General features: G+C 45.4%; 1 protein-coding gene across 3 annotated transcripts in view; it reads right to left on the minus strand.

The window, feature by feature from the left end:
• Positions 1-17233, minus strand: part of AATK (apoptosis associated tyrosine kinase) — an 89100-nt gene that overhangs the window by 25561 nt on the left and 46306 nt on the right. For 2 of the 3 annotated variants that reach the window (XM_048489918.1, XM_048489916.1), the window contains exons 2-3: positions 3672-3805; positions 1180-1323 (exon numbers count right to left, since the gene is read on the minus strand). In XM_048489918.1, the coding sequence (XP_048345875.1) occupies positions 1180-1323; positions 3672-3805 (278 nt within the window). The remainder of the gene's footprint in view (positions 1-1179; positions 1324-3671; positions 3806-17233) is intronic. The other variant, XM_048489919.1, reaches the window with a different exon arrangement.

The following is a 17233-nucleotide window of genomic DNA, read 5'->3' on the forward strand; positions in this document are numbered from 1 at the left end:
TGGGACCTTTGTATCTGTGGGGCTGCATCTTCCAGTACGTTCCCCAAAGAGCCGTCTGAACAACAAGTAACAACTTACTGGTGGTCCCTGGCCTGAACACTGTCTGGCTATCCTCAATGAGGGGCCAAAGCTTCTTCAGCTCTGGTCCCACTCTGGTGGAACACTCTGTCAAGTGAGACACAATGCCCTGTGGGACTTATTACAGTTCTGCAGGGCCTGTAAGATGAAGCCGTTCCACCAGGCTTATGGTTGAGGACTGCAACCATCTCCAACTAGCGGGCTTCCCTTTCTTTTCTCCTTCCCTTTTCCCCTTCCCCTTTTCCATTTCCTTTCCCTCTTCCTTTCCCTTTCTTTTTCTTCTATCTCTCTCTCTCTCCCCACCCCCTTTTAAAATAGTATTTGGATGTCTTTGTTTATAGGTGGTTTTTTGAGAATGTTCCTCCCCCCTTGGGTTGATCTGAATGGCACCGAGATGTTGATAGAATGTATTGTTTTAATGTTTTACTATATGCATTATGTAAGCCGCCCTGAGTCTGTATGGGAAGGGGCAGCCTAACACACAAACAAATCTATGAATTGAGCCACACACACAAAAAGCACAGCCACTCGTACGCTTCTGCCTAGACACTGGCACACCTACTGAAACTGGGGAGGGGGGGACAGAGACAGCCGTGCACTCACTCACACTCTTCCTCTTTTTTCTTCCAACACACAATTGTGTGGGGACTCAGGCTGAGGGCCTACGGGAAACAGCTCCTAGGACATTTAAGGATAGCCAATTTGCAATCTCCTTTGAAAACAAAAGGGTGTTCCATGAAACCGTGGCTGGAGAGAAAGCTTTGAAAAACAGGACACGAGTAAAACTGAGGAAGCATGACCTGCCCAGATCTTCTGCAGACTTGCAGAGGGGGCCCATGTCAAGCCCTGAAGCATACGGGGCAGGGAATGGCTCCCCCCACTCAAGCCTCACCTCCGTATGGTTCTGCTAGCAAGCCACAGCGGATCTGAATGCAGAGCAATAGCTCATTTGCTCCTCGTGATCATTGGATGCCATGTCCCAGCTGGGTTTCTGAATTTTGGCACTGTGTGGCCAGCAGGCGGCTGCTCTGCTCCCTCCACCCTGCCCCCAGCGAGAGACATAGTCAGTCATAAATACAGTTGAGGGAGAAGCAGCCTCACCTTGGTCAGGGGGCAGGGGGAGGGCTGCCCAGGGTTTCCCAGTTCTACATTACAGGCTGTTTTTGGCACTGTGCTGGCCCCCGTGCAGGGCAGACACCTCAAAACCATCCTCAGCCTCTTCTCCCGGGATTCGCTTCTCCAGCTCTAGGCAAGAGTGCCCAGAGAAAGAGTGTTAATAAATCCACCCACCCTGAAGTGCCTTGCTCCCCACCAAGTCAGACCCCTCCCCAAAAACCTCCCCATCCCCAACACCTTCTAGCAACAGCGGTCTCCACCCCCACTCAAGCCCTGCAAAAGTCAACCAGAGGCCAGCCAGCACTTCCTGTTACCTGAGTGAGCTTTCTCCCACCGAAGGCTGCTCCAGCAATCAGGTAAGAGAGGGTAAGCATCACCTTGGTGAATCCGGCGGCATGATGCCCTTGTGTGGCTGCAGCGGTGGCGTTTCCAGGAGAAAAGCATGCAGGCTGCTCACAGCCTTTACTCATGCCCCTATATAGGGAGCGTAGGGGGGGCTGAAGAGCTTCATTGTTCCCACAACAAAATCTGGCTGGTGTAAGTCCACAGAACTATCCATAGCTCCAATTCCAGCACCCCACTTGCACCTTGGCCTGGACGCCAAGAGCCTCCACAAGAATCTCAGCAATGAGGGAACACATTTCTCCAGCACATTCTGTGCCTGTGAGGTCACATTACTGCCCACTCCCTCATGAGCCATTCCAGGGCAGACTGTAACCAAGACAAGCCTGGGTGAGGGGGGCAAATCCCAGCTGGCTTAAGACAAAAAGACCCCCTCCCCATCAAAGCACCAACTGAGCAGCACTGCCAGAGAGTGGGTTCTAACCTGTAGGCCCAGTCCTGGCATCTCTTTCAGAGTGAGAGACTAAATAAATAAATAAACGAATAACCAACCCGACCTACTGGGCCAACGTGTAATTCAATGCCCAAAGAACTCTCTAGGTCAGGACCATGTGAGGGCAACAGAGCATGCACCAACAGAGAGGCAAGAACACCCAGCTGTGGAGGCCCTTACCTTTGCCTCACAGCACAAGGCCTTCTGCAGGAACACCTCCTTCCTAAGCTTCTAATTCCATCACCCAAATTACAGCTCCCATTAGCTCTCCTCAGTATTGGGGCCTTTAAAATCGGCTCTTTAAAAACAAGCAACATGTATGGAGGAATAAAATGTTGTTCATCTTTAAACTCCTTAAAACTCCTGTTTTATTTTGTTGTGGACTAACAAAGCTGGCTCCCCATCTGGAATTAAAACCTACTCTGCTTATGCAGACGTGAGCATTTATTCAGCACCAGAGTGCAAACCAACTCTGGGCTGGGATTCCCAACCTCCAGGTGGCTCCTGGAGCTCTACTCTCCAGATGACAGATATGAGTTCACCTGGGAAAAAAATGGCTACGTTGGAAGATGAAGGCTATGACATTGTATGTCAGTGAGGTCCTTTCTTTCCCAAATCCAATCCTACCTAGCCACCACCCTCAAATCTCCAGGAATTTATGAAGCCAAAGTTTGCAACCTTAACTCTGGGTCTAGACATGACACCTCAGGAAAATACTTCAATGGCTGCTCCTCACAAAAGCAGAACTCCTCTCACACACTGACTTCAGCTGATGTGTCTGACTGCTGCTCCTCACCAACCTTCATTTGTCCTCTAGGCTGAGCAGGAATTCCTTAGTCCCACTCTGCCCACACCATGGCAGACAACTCTCTGTTTCTGCGCTCTGGTGCTTTTTTCTCAACAAACATATGGGCTTTGCTGAGTTACTGGAGCTCACTAAGCCTGCCCATGACTCACCCTCAGTCAACAGGATTCCTTGCTGGATTCCTCCTCCTGCTGCTGGGATCATGTGCCTATATCATTTCACATGTATCCTTCATCCTCTGCTTTCCCAGTTACTCACAGGTGTCAAACTCATGGCCCTCCAGATGTTATGGACTGCAGTTCCCATCATCCCCTGCCAGCATGATGCTGGCAGGGGATGATGGGTACTGCAGTCCATAACATCTGGAGGGCCACGAGTTTGACACCTATGTACAGTAACCTAAGGTGGCCCCTCAAAAACCCTGCCTTGCCCAAATGATCTCTCTATATATACATTTTTACCTGCCCTTCTTTTCAAGGCACTCAAGGATACTGCTTGTAGGTCTCCCTACTCCTATAAAGAGCAGCTGAGATTTACCTTGGCTGCTGTTGCTGCCCAGGGGTGAGGCAGGGAGAGGGGCAGGCCCAGTATTGGCACCCAGGCCAGTGTGGGGTTGGGCCACCCAGCTGCCAACGTGAGCAAGTAAAGTGCCTGGAGGAGGCGGGGCCGCAGCCTTATATGGGCAGGCTGGGCCATCCCGTGCCTCTTCTTGCTCGAGCACCGATGGCTTAACAAACCTACAAAATAAGTTAAGCTTCTAGGCCCTCTTGCAAGCTTCCTGATAGAGTAGAGATTTTGAGAGCACAATAATCCTCGTGAGCATCCACTAGTGCTTACCTTGAAGCCAATGCCCCCCTTCTTGCAGCACAGACAAGCCAACATGAGGAAGATGAAGGTGAAGAGCCCAGAGAAGGAAACGGCCACAACCACCAGAGAAGAGGACCAGGAGAGCTCACTTAGGGGAGTGCCATCTGCAGGTAGACACAAGAAAACCGCAGGAAGAACGAATTAGAACAGAAGCGAGAAGGAAGCAGAGAACGAAGGAATAACAAACAGGAGCATCTAATTGAGGACAGTCAGGAAGGAGCGGAACCCACGAGGTCATTTGGCTAAATCTTATATAGTATACATTTGTAGGCTCAAAGTTAACACAGACATTTCTAGTTCCAATACACCTTCCATGGCCCAACGTTTACTATTCAAAATCTTCCCAAAGAAAAGAATGGATCCTCAAGGTGTCCTGTCTCCCAACTCTGGGAAGGGATATCCAGTTTCCTAAGATCAATTGTCTACCCACTGAGCCTCCTTAGGGCTAAGCAAGAGCTGTCCCCTTGGAGAACTATTCCACCCATGGAGATTGCCTGGCCTCAGCTGACCATGCTCATTCACTACAACCTGGAGAGAGATCAGCAGAGCAAAAGATGTGCAAAAGAAGTTGATGGCTGTTGTAGAATTAATATTGACAAGTCCTGGATGGTACCCCCCCACACACACACTTCTTACAGCCCCAGTATAATCCACAGCTGCAATATAGTTAGTCCCTGGTTCTGTGCACTGTGTTGCAAGACCCTCTCATCCTGACCCGATAACATTCCCCTAGACATACAATTCTGCTAATATATGTTTTTGCTGAAAACAAACAGTCATTTCTATTAGCCTCAGGCAAAAACTGTCATCAGTTGCAGAAAATGCAGTTATTCTCAAAGAGCAAAAGAGAGTTGCATTTAGATGCTGGCTGGTTTATGGAATCGCTGTCTTCTGACACCTGGTGCCGTGAACAAGGCCTGGCATTTGAGAAATAGGGAGGGCAACCTCTTCATCAAAATTAATAGTGGGGCTGTTTCCTCAAATACACAGAGTGTTGGAAGCTTCAGAAAAAGAAGCAAGGGGGGGGGGGGCGCTTGCTGCATCCATGAAGCCCAGTCAAATTCCTTTTAAAAACTGGAGACATTGTTTTCAAGAGATTAAGGAGGAAATGGAACAATGGGTGTAATAAAAATTAATTTCACAACAAATGGAAAAGAGAAATGTCAATAAACAATTAAAAGATTAAAGGCAGGATCTGCATCTTTATGATACAAAAAACCAAAAATTTTTACCAGTTTACGCTATTTAATACAGTCCCTGAGGCAGAATTTGTTCCTCTACTTCTATGTTAAATAGCACGCGCAGGTGGATGAGTGTATGACATATATGCTTGAGTGCAAGCAGGAAAATTCATGGTGGCTGTGAGTGAGAGAACACTGTCTGAACTGTGGGACTATTCAGATGACAGATATTTCACACACAGAGAGACCAGCCACAAATGTTCTAATGCCACAAAGAGGACACATTAACACTATAATCGTAGGCATTCTTCACCCTAATAGTGAAATTACTGACCTTTTGCAAGGCTAGAACCCTGCACCTATCTGTTGAGAAGCATAACATGAACCACACATTGTCCTGTTCACTCTTTTCCACCCAAGAAAAACAAAATGACAGAAGCTGAAACCTTCTGCTCATGATATCCTTGAGCACTAGGAATCAACTGCTACAGTCCTGGTTCTAGGTGAGGCTGGAGGAACAGTTTCAGACATGTAGCTTAGGCAACCAAATGTCCAGTCTTTTTGCTATCACTGGCTCCAATTACCCCTCCTAGCTTGGAGTTGAGCATGCGCACACACACACACACACACACACACACCACACACACACACAAAGCAAACCTGACCATTTTATTCCCTTGTTCCCAACCTATGGCTCACTGGGATAATTTGATCTTCCCAAGAGATGCCTCTCGGCTAAAGCAGAAACAAAGCTTCCTCTGAAACCACGCAGCTGCTCTTTCTGGGGGAGGCATCAGTACTAAATTAACATTTTGAAAGACAAGCATGCTGGCAGTGAGGAGGGGTAGCAGCAATGAGTTACCACAGCTGGAAGAATCAGAGGCAACAGATTATGCACATAGAGCTAGATTTTAGATAGGACATCCAAAAGCAACCCTAGGTATTATCCTATGAGCAGGGGTCCCAGATGAACTCTTAAGTACATAGCTGGGATATGCATAACATAGTGACACAGAGAAGTAGACAAGGAATCTTAGCCCCAACAGTAACTCTACAGGGTTTTCTGAATGGGTATTTTTCATTGGTTATGGCCCCATACTGCTTTGGTTTATCCCCTGATTTCCATATATGTTTTGTGCCTCCAGTTTTCACTGTGACCTTCAGTTTTTTGTTTTCCCCTATTTTTTTCCAGTTCTTTTCAGACTGCTTTTACCTCTCCTCCCACCTCCAAGCCTGTTTCCAGTTGGATTTTCCACACGCATAATGTTTCTGTTAGTATTAATTGTCCTGCTCACCTCCTCCTCACTTTTCAGAGACTGGACTCATCATGATCAAACTGCTCCCTCTCCTCTTATCCCCACAACCTGAAAACAAGCACTGCAGGGGTTTTTAAGGTCCTAAAATATCAGTATATTGACACTGTGTTGTAATAATACAGCAGGTTCTCTGAAATCCCAGCTTTCATGTAAAAGGTAAATCTCTATCCTCTTCCCTTGCAGAGATATAAGGGGAAAGGCAAGGGATAAAGCCAGGGATTTACCTTTTTAATGAACTAGGTCAAATTAGTACTACAACATTGTTTAAACTATAATGACAACACTATATCAATATGTAGACTGCTTCAGGGCCTTTTTTAAAAAGGGGTTTCTGTGACGACACCAATGAAAACACCCTCCTTTGAAAATCCTTATCATTTAAACCACTTGAAGAAAATACACTGACTCCACAACTGTGAAAATGCACATGAAGAAAATCAGGAGTAAGTTGAACATGTGGAAAAGCCCCAGCTGTTGTTATCTCTTTTATACTGCTAGACAGAATAATAATCAGTTCACCAAATATACACAGTTCATAACCGGTTGCTTTTTGCTATAGGTGTTTGTTCAGTACTGCGGTCAACAACTGTCCCTAGGAAAGCCAGCAGATCAGGGAGAAGGATTCTACCCTAGTCCTCTTCTTGTACGGTTTCCGGTTACCTGGTATTGACAGATGATTACCCGCCAACTCCTGCGGCTGCCTGTGAACCCTTAGCTGGTCAGTGGGCAGAAGCAGGCCAGTGGAAGGGGGAAGCAATTTGTGCACCGAGTGCAATGATGTCACTTCTAGATTGATGTGGAGGAACAGGCATCCCACTGGGCAATTCCCTAGCACTCTGCCCAAAACCTCTAAGGAAACCATAGAGTTGCTGGGGAGAGTGCTAGAGCACCTCCAGTGCGAAACTGGCATTTCCACATCAATCTGGAAGTGATGTCACTGCTCTGAGCATGCAGATCACTGTCCCCAACCCCACCTCCAAGAAGATTCTGCCAGTTGCAAGGAGGCCATGTCCATGTTCCATGTGTAACAGGTTTTGATACTAGGGATTATTCACACATGAAACCTTCATCTGTATTTTTAAATGGGACAGGAGGAGCTACTATACAGAGCATAAAGCTTGGATTTCAGAAACAAGGACATTGAAGTTCAGGCTTCCAATCCACTGAGCTCCAACAGCAGCTTTCTGGCTTCCTGCTCACTGTACTGGAATGGACCTCTGTCTCAGCTGGTCCATAATGGATGCACCCACACAGCAATGATTTTTTTGGGTTCCTTCCATTGCCAATGAGAATGCAGAGGCATTTATAGCAGCAACAAAGCATCCACGTGGTATTTTTCCTCATGTTTTTCTTGCCTAAGTTGCCAAAGTCTCCTATTACCTCATTAAGCTACAGGGATATGTCAGTTACTCATTTTAAGTTTACAGCAATACCTCAATTATATTTTTAAAAGTTATACTGTTATGTCTATCACTGTAAAAGCCCACTAGTGGCATGGGGGAGAATGACTGCAGGGCACCAATATGCGTGAGATGCGCAAAATTGCACATTTTCCCATCCACACAGAATGCAAAGGCACTCTAACCAGATGTAACAAATCACAACAAAGCAGGGGTAAAACACTGAAAGTGGATGATTTGTGTGACTCTTGTGTGGAAGACCCTTCTTGTTTTCCTTTTCAACCACTTCTGTCTGAGGCCTGTCTTTCTAACAACACCGCACCGCCTAAGGCAGTTCCTGGAGCTTCGTATCATCTCTGTTCCCACTTGCATCAGAAAAAGTGCTTTATTCCTGCAATGTTTAGACAGATTACTGGGCAGAAGAGTTCCACTTATTTGAATGGGGTTAGTGCAGAAGAAGTCCCCAGTGGACTCTACTGCATGAAAAGCAGAAAATCCTCCTCATGTGTGTCCTTCATTCTCAACTGCAGTTGCTGCATAAACAGGCAGAATGTCTCAGGCTGGTACACTAGAATTCATGTAGCAAGCTTAGTTTCCCCCTCTGCCTTTTTATTGCCCCATCACTTACCCACAGTCGGATTAGGGTGAACGGTAAAATGATACAAGTGGCACCCGTCAATGCTATTTAGAATCTTTAATTCTACAGCAGTGCAACATGAATAACAGCAACATTAACACAATAAGAAATAGCAGATGCAGGGATTCTGTGGAAACATCCCTCTGGGTTGGGATAACACAGATAAAGATAGATGATTGCACTAGGCATAATGTACCTGCTCTGGCACGAGTCTACAATGTTCAGTGCAATATCACATTTCAGTTTTTACAGGATAGTTCTACAGGCTCCCATTCAAAGATGTAAACTATCCAGTGTACACATAATGAATTGTGGCAAAACCTTGCTATTCATGTGTGCATATATATGTTGAAGAACAGCTATATTTCTGCTCCCACTCATTTCCTCTTTCAATACTTTATTGAATGGGTTTTAGATGTAATGCAGCCTTTATATAACCAAAGACCCTATAAGACAATACATTCACATTAAAGCATGTAAAATATTACTATATTATTTCCATAATATTATATATCATCTATTGCAACTGGCTTACAATGCAACCCTGTGGGAGGCTGAACTCAATCAGGAGGCACTGAGGCAGCATGGCACCAGGTGTAAAGGGTACTGGTGTACACTGGCGCAAAGGCACTTATAGGGGGGAGCTGCATAGCAGTGCAATGCCCGGGCACTGGTGCTCCTCCAGCACAGAAGCAGGCACCGAACGGGGAACTCCGCCCTTTCAGCCCATGAACACTCCCATTTTCCAGCACAAACTTACACTAGCTAAATCAGAGGTACAGCCAATTGAGCTACATAGGTCTCTTTCACAGGGAAAGGGCAATTTTGCTTTCAGATTGTTGTCCATGGCACAGAATTCTCTTTAGAGGCAGCACAGCTGTGCTGTGGCTTCATTGTGCCTGTGCTGCCCCGGCTGCAGCGCAACCACCCCGCCCCCCAAGATTGCATTGTTAGTTTCCTCTCCAAGACAAATATGAAAAGCCACTGCAAAGAGAGACGCTGCAAACAGCTCCACACAGTTGAAAAGTGCCTCCCAAGGACCAGTTGTGTGAATTACAACATCTGAGTTAACTTTTTAATGTTTCCTCTGGAACATTTATCGTGCATCTTCCATTTGCAAAATGCGTGGGCACCAGGAACAAGGGGAAACTCAGGCATCTCATAACGGGGAAGTGTATGCACAGGTTCTTCTTTTCAGTGAGAAAAGTGAATGTGCATGTAGCTCATACATTTATTTCTCAAAGCTATCCTCCAAGGAGGTTTCCTACACTTTCCTGAAGATGAATGGATTTCATCCAGGTCCCATCTCTGAAGCTGAGAGGAAAGATTTCTGTCCCCCAAGTAAAACAGCTTAAAGGTGCCCTGTTCTTGGGTGGAAAAGAGTGGGAGACACACAAGCAAGGTACAACAGTTCAAAAACAGGGTTTATTGCTTAAGATTTTTGTTCTTTCTTTGACTGCTTTCAAGAAAATCCACTTTATGCTTCTTCTGGGTTCCTTGAGTGTCCTTTATCTGGATTCTATTTTCTGTACACCTTAACTTTATGCTATCTCTATACACCTTGGACGTAACGTATACTGCAGCCTTCCAACTACCCTTGGCATCTTAGACTGACTGAGCTAAACAGGGGGATTACTGGGTAATAACAGGAAGACTGCCTCTAGTGAGATTTCTTAAAGGGACAGGGTCCACTAAAATTCCCTCCCTCAGAATACAATCCAAATAACTAAACCCATAGTAACCATAGGGGGAAAAAAGATAAAGTTTCCCCTTCAGTCGTGTTTGACCCTGCGGTACCACTGCAAGCAGTGATTTCATAGGCAAGCTGTTTTTTGGGGTAGTTTGCCATTGCTTTCCCCGGCTATTCTTTACCCCCTAACTATGTGCTAGGTACTCATTTACCGACCAAGGAATGGATGGATGGCTGAGTTGACCATGAGCCAGCTGCCAGGATATCTGACCCACAGGGGGCTCGAACTCCTGACCATGTGAATGGCAGTGCAAGCACTTAACTACTACGCCACGCGGCTCCTAACTATAGGGAAACTGATGCTTAATAAGGAAAATAAGAAGAGCTTCTCTGGGGGTATAACAAAGGATATGGTTGTGCTGTTCATCCTTACTGATATCAAGGGCATGCAGCCGCATTCTACAGACTACATACTGCAATAGCCACACAAGGTGCAAAAAGGACAGATTTTTCCAGCAACATTATAAATGATGAGAAAATGCAATCTCTCCAAAAGAGAGGCAAAGAAGTGCCTGAATCCCATGTAATATATAAGCACATTTGTTGTGCTATAAAACTGATATTCTAGAATGCCTCAATATCTGTTTTTTAAATTTTGCAGTATTTATTGATTATAAAGACTCTAAATTAGACAGCTAGGCACAACTTTCCTGGAACAAGCAGAAGGGACCTGTCCTGTGAGGAGGAAAGCAGGGCTGCCAGAGACACAGATCCCTGATAAAAAGGGCCTTCATGCCCCATGTTCACGGGGCACCTGCAGTGAGAGCAGCTCATGGCTTTTATCGCTCAGCTGTGAGTTTGCTTTGTGAGCCTGGACTGGGCTGCTTTCCCTGCCTAAGAAGCTGCAGCTGGACTATCACTGTGCCGTTCCAGGACTTCTCACAACAAATGGGGTGTTCAGAGTGGAAGGAAGCAGTAGGAGAATGAGAGGCAAGCAATTAACTACTCAGAGCACTGACAGTTTGAGCTCTATAAAGGCATCAGGGAATGGAAAAGTAGTCCTGCTTTTCGTTAGACCCCATTCCCCTCTCTAAAGTAGCAGGGAAAATAGACCTAGGCATCCTAAAGCACTATTTTCTCTCTCTCTTTTTTGGCCTCCCGCCCTTTCACTGTCCTGGCCTCCCACCTGCTTCCTCCCTCCCCAACACAGCAACAGTGGTGGAAACAACTCTGCCAGAATCACAGAATCTCCCAACTACAGAGATTAATTCCCCTTAGGGTTGCCAGCTCCAGGTTGGGAAATTCCTGGAAATTTGTCAATGGAGCCTCTCTAAATACTTAGCAGATAACATTAGTCTTCTCTCCTCCTCCTTATCCACACAAAAATCCTTGCAGGTAGGTTAGGCTGAGTATGTGGCTGGTCCAAAATCAACCAGTGCAGTTCCACTGCATTTGGGGATTTGAACCTGCTATGAAGCTCTAACTCCTACACCACCCAGGCTTTCATAGGGTGAGTGCTGTTGAACAGTAACAGGCATCCAAGGCCTAGTTGAGTAATGCAAGTCAGGTAGTATCAAGTCACCCAGAGGTTGCTGCCAGGCCTAGCCAACCTCTAAGTGGGAGTAGAGATCCCCCAGAATTACAACTGAATGCCAGACAACTGAGATCTGACAAAATGACTGCTTTTGGAGGGGAGACTCTATGCCATTATACCCTGCTGAGGCCTGGAACCACTCCCAGCATCCACTGCTGTGCAGAGAACATTTTTATAAAAAATGGGAGGGAGGTTAACTCTTCTTCATTATCCTTTATTAGAATCAAATAATACCAAAAACCCCATAATATCAAAAAATACTCATAGAATTCAAGGTTGTGAGACTCCTTTGGAAAATGGACCTAGAGCTAGCATGATTACTGGATGAGCTGGCTACACTGAAGTTGATGACACGTATTAAGAGGCTGGAGGCTAGGAAGGTAGCCACGGTAACCGTGGTTTCAGGCTTCCTATCTACTAGCAAGAAACAAGTTGTTTGATTTTCATCATGGGATGATATTTATTGCAGAAATCAGGGACTTGTGTTTGTAGGTCTGCGCGAAGTAGACCACTCAAAAGGATATGTGAAAGAGAATCTGGTATGCTGTCCCCACAGAAACGAACTCTTAACATGGAAGGGGGTTTTCCTATATCTTCCGTCAGTAACCAAGAAAGGAAAGATCTTAAGCTGAGCCACCATGAAAGCTCTTTGTTGTTACTGTGTTAGTGGAATGGTGAAACATTTGGCACCTGATCCAGAAAAGGTATGTAATCCTAGAACTCTTAGGGAGTATATGATCACATTTGAAGGCAGCAGAACTTGCCGTTCATGATCTCCTAATCTTTTGTAGGCAGCAGAGCTTGGTGTTCATTGTCTCCTAATCTTTTCTTGATTTCTTGCAGAGTGAAGTTCTTGCAGGATGCCAAGGACTCCAGGTCTATGCCAATTTTGCTGATCTTGGATTATATCGATTTGGACCATTCTGAGAGGTAAGTATCTTCCAGCATGTGCAATAATAGGCTACCAACCAGGGCCAGATCTAAAGCGCAGCTTTAGTCAATATTTAATTGATTGAATCCAGGCTTTTGTTTCTAGCGGGAACATCCCTGATTCTTAACATGGTGTTGTGTAATCAACAAAGTTTGGGACACAAAGTATTTTGCAGGGAAATGATGCTTGAATTTGCTCCACTTTGGTGTTAAATGCCTGAATCCAGAGTGGGATCCCATATAAACATTTGGGGGTTATTTTGACTTTTAAAATGCAGGCCACAGCTGGGACAGATTGGCTATCCTTGTGGTAAAAAAGAAACTGGCCAACTCATGCTAGTGAGCATTTAGCTTGCTGTTGTCACTTAAGATCTATGGGTAGACCACTTAAGTTTGTGACATAAGGTAATGCCGAGGTGTTTGAATGTTTTTATTTGTTCAATGCGTGAATGTTCAAGAGACAGGATAAATAGCTGCCAACTCCTTGAGAAAACTATAACTTCAAATGTATTGTAATTGATTTTAAGTGCATTGGAAATACCTAGAAAATGCCTTTAAGCAGTGCTCAAGGCCAACTTTGGTTTAAGAGAGAATGACTGTGTCATCTGCATGTAGGAGAAGCAGGGTACTATGACCACTAAGAGGATGACTATAGATGTTCCACAGATGGCTGATTAAGTCATTAATACAGATAATAAGTCCTGTTTCACACCGTTAGAAGTTGGAATCTTGTGGGTTAGGGAGCCTTGTTTCCCTAACCCTGCACAGTTCTGGAAACAGGGAAGGGGCCCTGTTCCTCCATACGGGGCTCAGCTAGCTCAGGCCCGCATGGAGGATCAGGCTGTTTCCCCCCCTTCTCCTTGTTTCCCAAGTACTTCCAAAACAGGGAAGGGAGGTGGGGAGCCCTATCCTCAGTGCTGGACTTAGCAACTGAATCCAACATGGAGGATTGGGCCTGCTTTTCCCCCCACCTCACTCCCCGAGGCCCCCAGATCTTGGGAAGGGATATGGGTGGCTGTTAGAATGTGAGGGATGCACTTCACACCCATTGGCTGGGGGTTTGTCATCGGACATTCCAAACCTCTAGAGAACTATGTGTAAGGATTGCCACTATTGTGAATGATCCCTCACACTATTCTAATCTTGTAGGTCTGAGTTTTGCATAGAAATGCCACAGACTGTGTCACAGAGTGAGTAGCTTGCACCCTCCTCCCTGGCTTAGGCTCTTCCCTAGGCCTCAGAGTAGGCTGTGGCAAGAGCAGAAAAAGGCCCTTCAGCTATTTGTTCTGATGATTGGCTCAGCTAGCCTGAATGCAGCCAGGACCTTAGGGACCACAATTCCCATCAGCCCCTATCAGCATGGCCAATTGGCCATGCTGGCAGGGGCTGATGGGAATTGTAGTTCCTGAACATCTGGAGAGCCGCAGGTTCCCTACCCCTGGGCTAGCCCTTAGTCAGGCTGCAGTCGGCCAACCTTTCTCCCCACCCCTGGGCCTGCCTTCTTAGCCTGGTCATTCTTGGAGGGAGGGGCCCCTTTAAATCTGACCTCTTTGCTCCTGGCTTCTCTTCCATCAGAGAGGGGGAGGTACTTCATCAGAGGCCTGGCCATTCGCTGGGAGGTCTTGTGATCAGTGTTGGCTGGAAAAATTCAGCTTCAGGCAGGTTGTGGCTTGGACATCCACCTGGGTCCCTCAGTGTCCTTTGCCTGGTTCTGGCTAGGTTCTGTTCCACCAGCCCAACTGCTGGTAGCTTCTGCTTGGGTGGCTGTGCTTGGGGTGTGCCTCAATGGCTTTCTGCCAGCTATTCATTTTCCTTGAGTCTGGTTCCTGCTGCTGCCACCCATCCAAGGGCTTGGTGGTGCTCCTTTGCCATGCGCTGACCCAAGGTTGCTTCCCTGCTGCTGCTGATTTCAGGCAGGGCCCGGCAAATGCTTCCACCTGGCCTCCACTGGCAGCATTTCTGACCTTCACCTCCACAGGAAAGGGTATTTTCTGGGTGTTCTCACTGAGGGGAGGTGGCTGCTGCAGGTGTCAGGGAAGTCGGGATGGTCCCCAGACAGCCTGTATCTCTTATCTTTCATACCCTTATATTTTTCTCTTCTGTGTGTCTGTCAACTGAAGATGTACTTCATGCTTCTGATGAAGTTAAATGTGTCTGTAACTTGCTATTAGATTCTCTTCATTTTTTGTTTTAACAAACACAGTTCCGGTGATTGTGGTTGGTTTTCCGGGCTGTGTGGTCGTGGTCTGGTAGATCTTGTTCCTAACGTTTCACCTGCATCTGTGGTTGGCATCTTCAGAGGTGCAACACAGTTCCATCTCACGAAGCAGAACAGCTAGAACTGAATCCGGTAGCATCTTAGAGACCCAACAAGCTTTCTGGAGTATAAACTTTTGAGTGCCACAGCTCCCTTTGGTACCTGATCTCGTTGATCTCTATGGTGCTACTGGATTTGGTCCGACTGTTCTATTGCAGATGGCTACCCTTGGAAATTTCTCCTGAAAGTAGTGTGTAAGTAATAGATCATTTACCTTTTTCTTTTATTAAAAATTGCAGAGTTTTGCTTCACTTCCGCAACTAAAGAGCATGTTTGATGCTGCAGTCCATATGCCATTTACATTGGAATCTGCTCCTGAAATCTCCTGCCGGTGACTATTCATAAATCACTGGCTCCCAGGGATCCAAGCAACTTATTTTATGAAGGCCCTTTAAATAGCACTTGCTCTTTCAAAATACTTAACTTCTATTTCCCTACTGTTCCTTTTTCAATAAGTTCTTGAAGTCTTGCTTCTGTTCTCTGGGTTTTAAAGTGGGCATTTTCTCTTTACTACTTCTGTTCCTCCTTGAAACATTTGGTTTTAAGTGGATTTGAGGTTGCTTTAGATGGTTTTATATTGCCCTGTGCATCATTTGGCAGTGGTTCTCATTCTCACTGTTCATTGTATAAAATTCTAAATAATCTTGTTGCACTCGGTGGGATTATTTGATAACTCCTGTGTTTGATGGATGCAGCTTGGGCATTCAGTTTCTGGGGGGGAGGGGGCTTGGCTTAAACATTGCAGTAAAATTACTCCCTTTAAATCCTTAACAGATTGCTGAGCTGAACAGTTTCCCTTCTACCGTGCATTCCCACATAGGATTGCCAACTTCCAAGTTCTTCTTCTGCTTTTACAACTGATATCCAGATTACAGAGATTGTTTCTCTTGGAGAAAATGCCTTGCTTTGGAGGGTTATCTCAATTATCGCAGTCCCCCCTCCCCCCCGAAACCTTACCCCAGTGGTGGGATTCAGCCAGTTCGTACCACTTTGGCAGAACCGGTTGTTAAAATGGTGCTTGTAAACAACCAGTTGTTAAATTATTTGAATCCTACCACCGGAACCGGCTGTTAAATTATCTGAATCCCACCACTGCCTTACCCTCTCATGGTTCCACCCCCCAAAAATCCAGGTATTTCCCAACCCAGGGCTGGCAACCTTACTCCCACCGTTTATTCATTCCTGATTCTACCATGCCCATTTTTGTCTGTGATACCATTTTTGTAGCTGGGGCCCCAACCAGCTTTTCTGTCTTCAGCAAGCTTGTAGCTTTAAGCTCCTGGTCTCTATGATGTCTGTCTGTCTATAGATGGATGAGATATAGATATAATTCCCAGCTGGGAAGACCTCAAATCATGTCCCACTCTAGCACAAGCTCTTACAATCAAACTGCCTCACTCTCCCATAATCCTAATCAATTTCTATCTTCCTCCCAGTGATAATGCAGAAGATCTTTAAAACTATTGGGATACATTTATGAGCTTCCTCTCTTGTTTGGATGCAGCACACCCTTCTGGGAAAATTCTAATAATGGGAGATTTAAATGCAAGGATTGGCAAAGACCATCTTGATGTAGCCAGATCATCAGGACTAGAAGAGTCTTTATTATTACACCTATTTCATAACTCTAGACAATCTAAGGATATCAAAATAAATAACACTGGGTGGTTATTATTGGACTATTGTCTGTCTGCAAATACACTAACAATAATGGTATCCCCAACTTTCTGGACTCTGGTGAATTCCCATACATTTCATCAAGAGGACACAGTGTGACAGACTTTGAAATATGTGTCTGCTAGATACTATTCAGTCTTTTGAAATCCTTAATAAATCCCAAAGCTATCATCTCCCTTTCCATCTATCCCTTAGTTCCCACCCTCTGGAATGACTCTTTGGAATGACCTAATCTGTTTGAATGCCCTGATCCAGATAGCTCTACTCTGATGAGAGTCGAATTGACATCCCAAACGGCAGATAAGCTAGTGTATCTGTTTTTATCTGATGATCTCCAGAGGTTGAGGAGAGATCTAACACTGCTTCTCCCATCTCAGCACTCTCCTATTCTCAGATTATTAGCATGCTTAGCTCTCTCTCAAGCCCGACTGTCGTATTGTCTACTTATCCTGATATCTGGTTTGATGATGAATGTGTAAAGAAAAAGCAACAACTGCGAGTCACTTTAAATAACTTTTGGTCACTAAACAATTCTGTTTCATTGGGCAGCTGCTAATATCAGAAGCAAGATTACCAACTGCTGGTTTCCATGGAGAAACAACTTAATTTCTCCAAGAAATGGCACATGTTATATGAGGCACTGAAGACCAACAATTTATTTATTTATTTATTTATTTATTTATTTATTTATTTATAAACCGCCCCATCCCCTAAGGGCTCTGGGCGGTGAACAAGTATTACAAAACAATATACCAATAACAATAAAATTAATATAATTAATATAATAATA

The sequence above is a fragment of the Sphaerodactylus townsendi genome, linkage group LG03, assembly GCF_021028975.2.
Source record: "Sphaerodactylus townsendi isolate TG3544 linkage group LG03, MPM_Stown_v2.3, whole genome shotgun sequence".
In the NCBI taxonomy this organism is placed as follows: domain Eukaryota; kingdom Metazoa; phylum Chordata; class Lepidosauria; order Squamata; family Sphaerodactylidae; genus Sphaerodactylus; species Sphaerodactylus townsendi.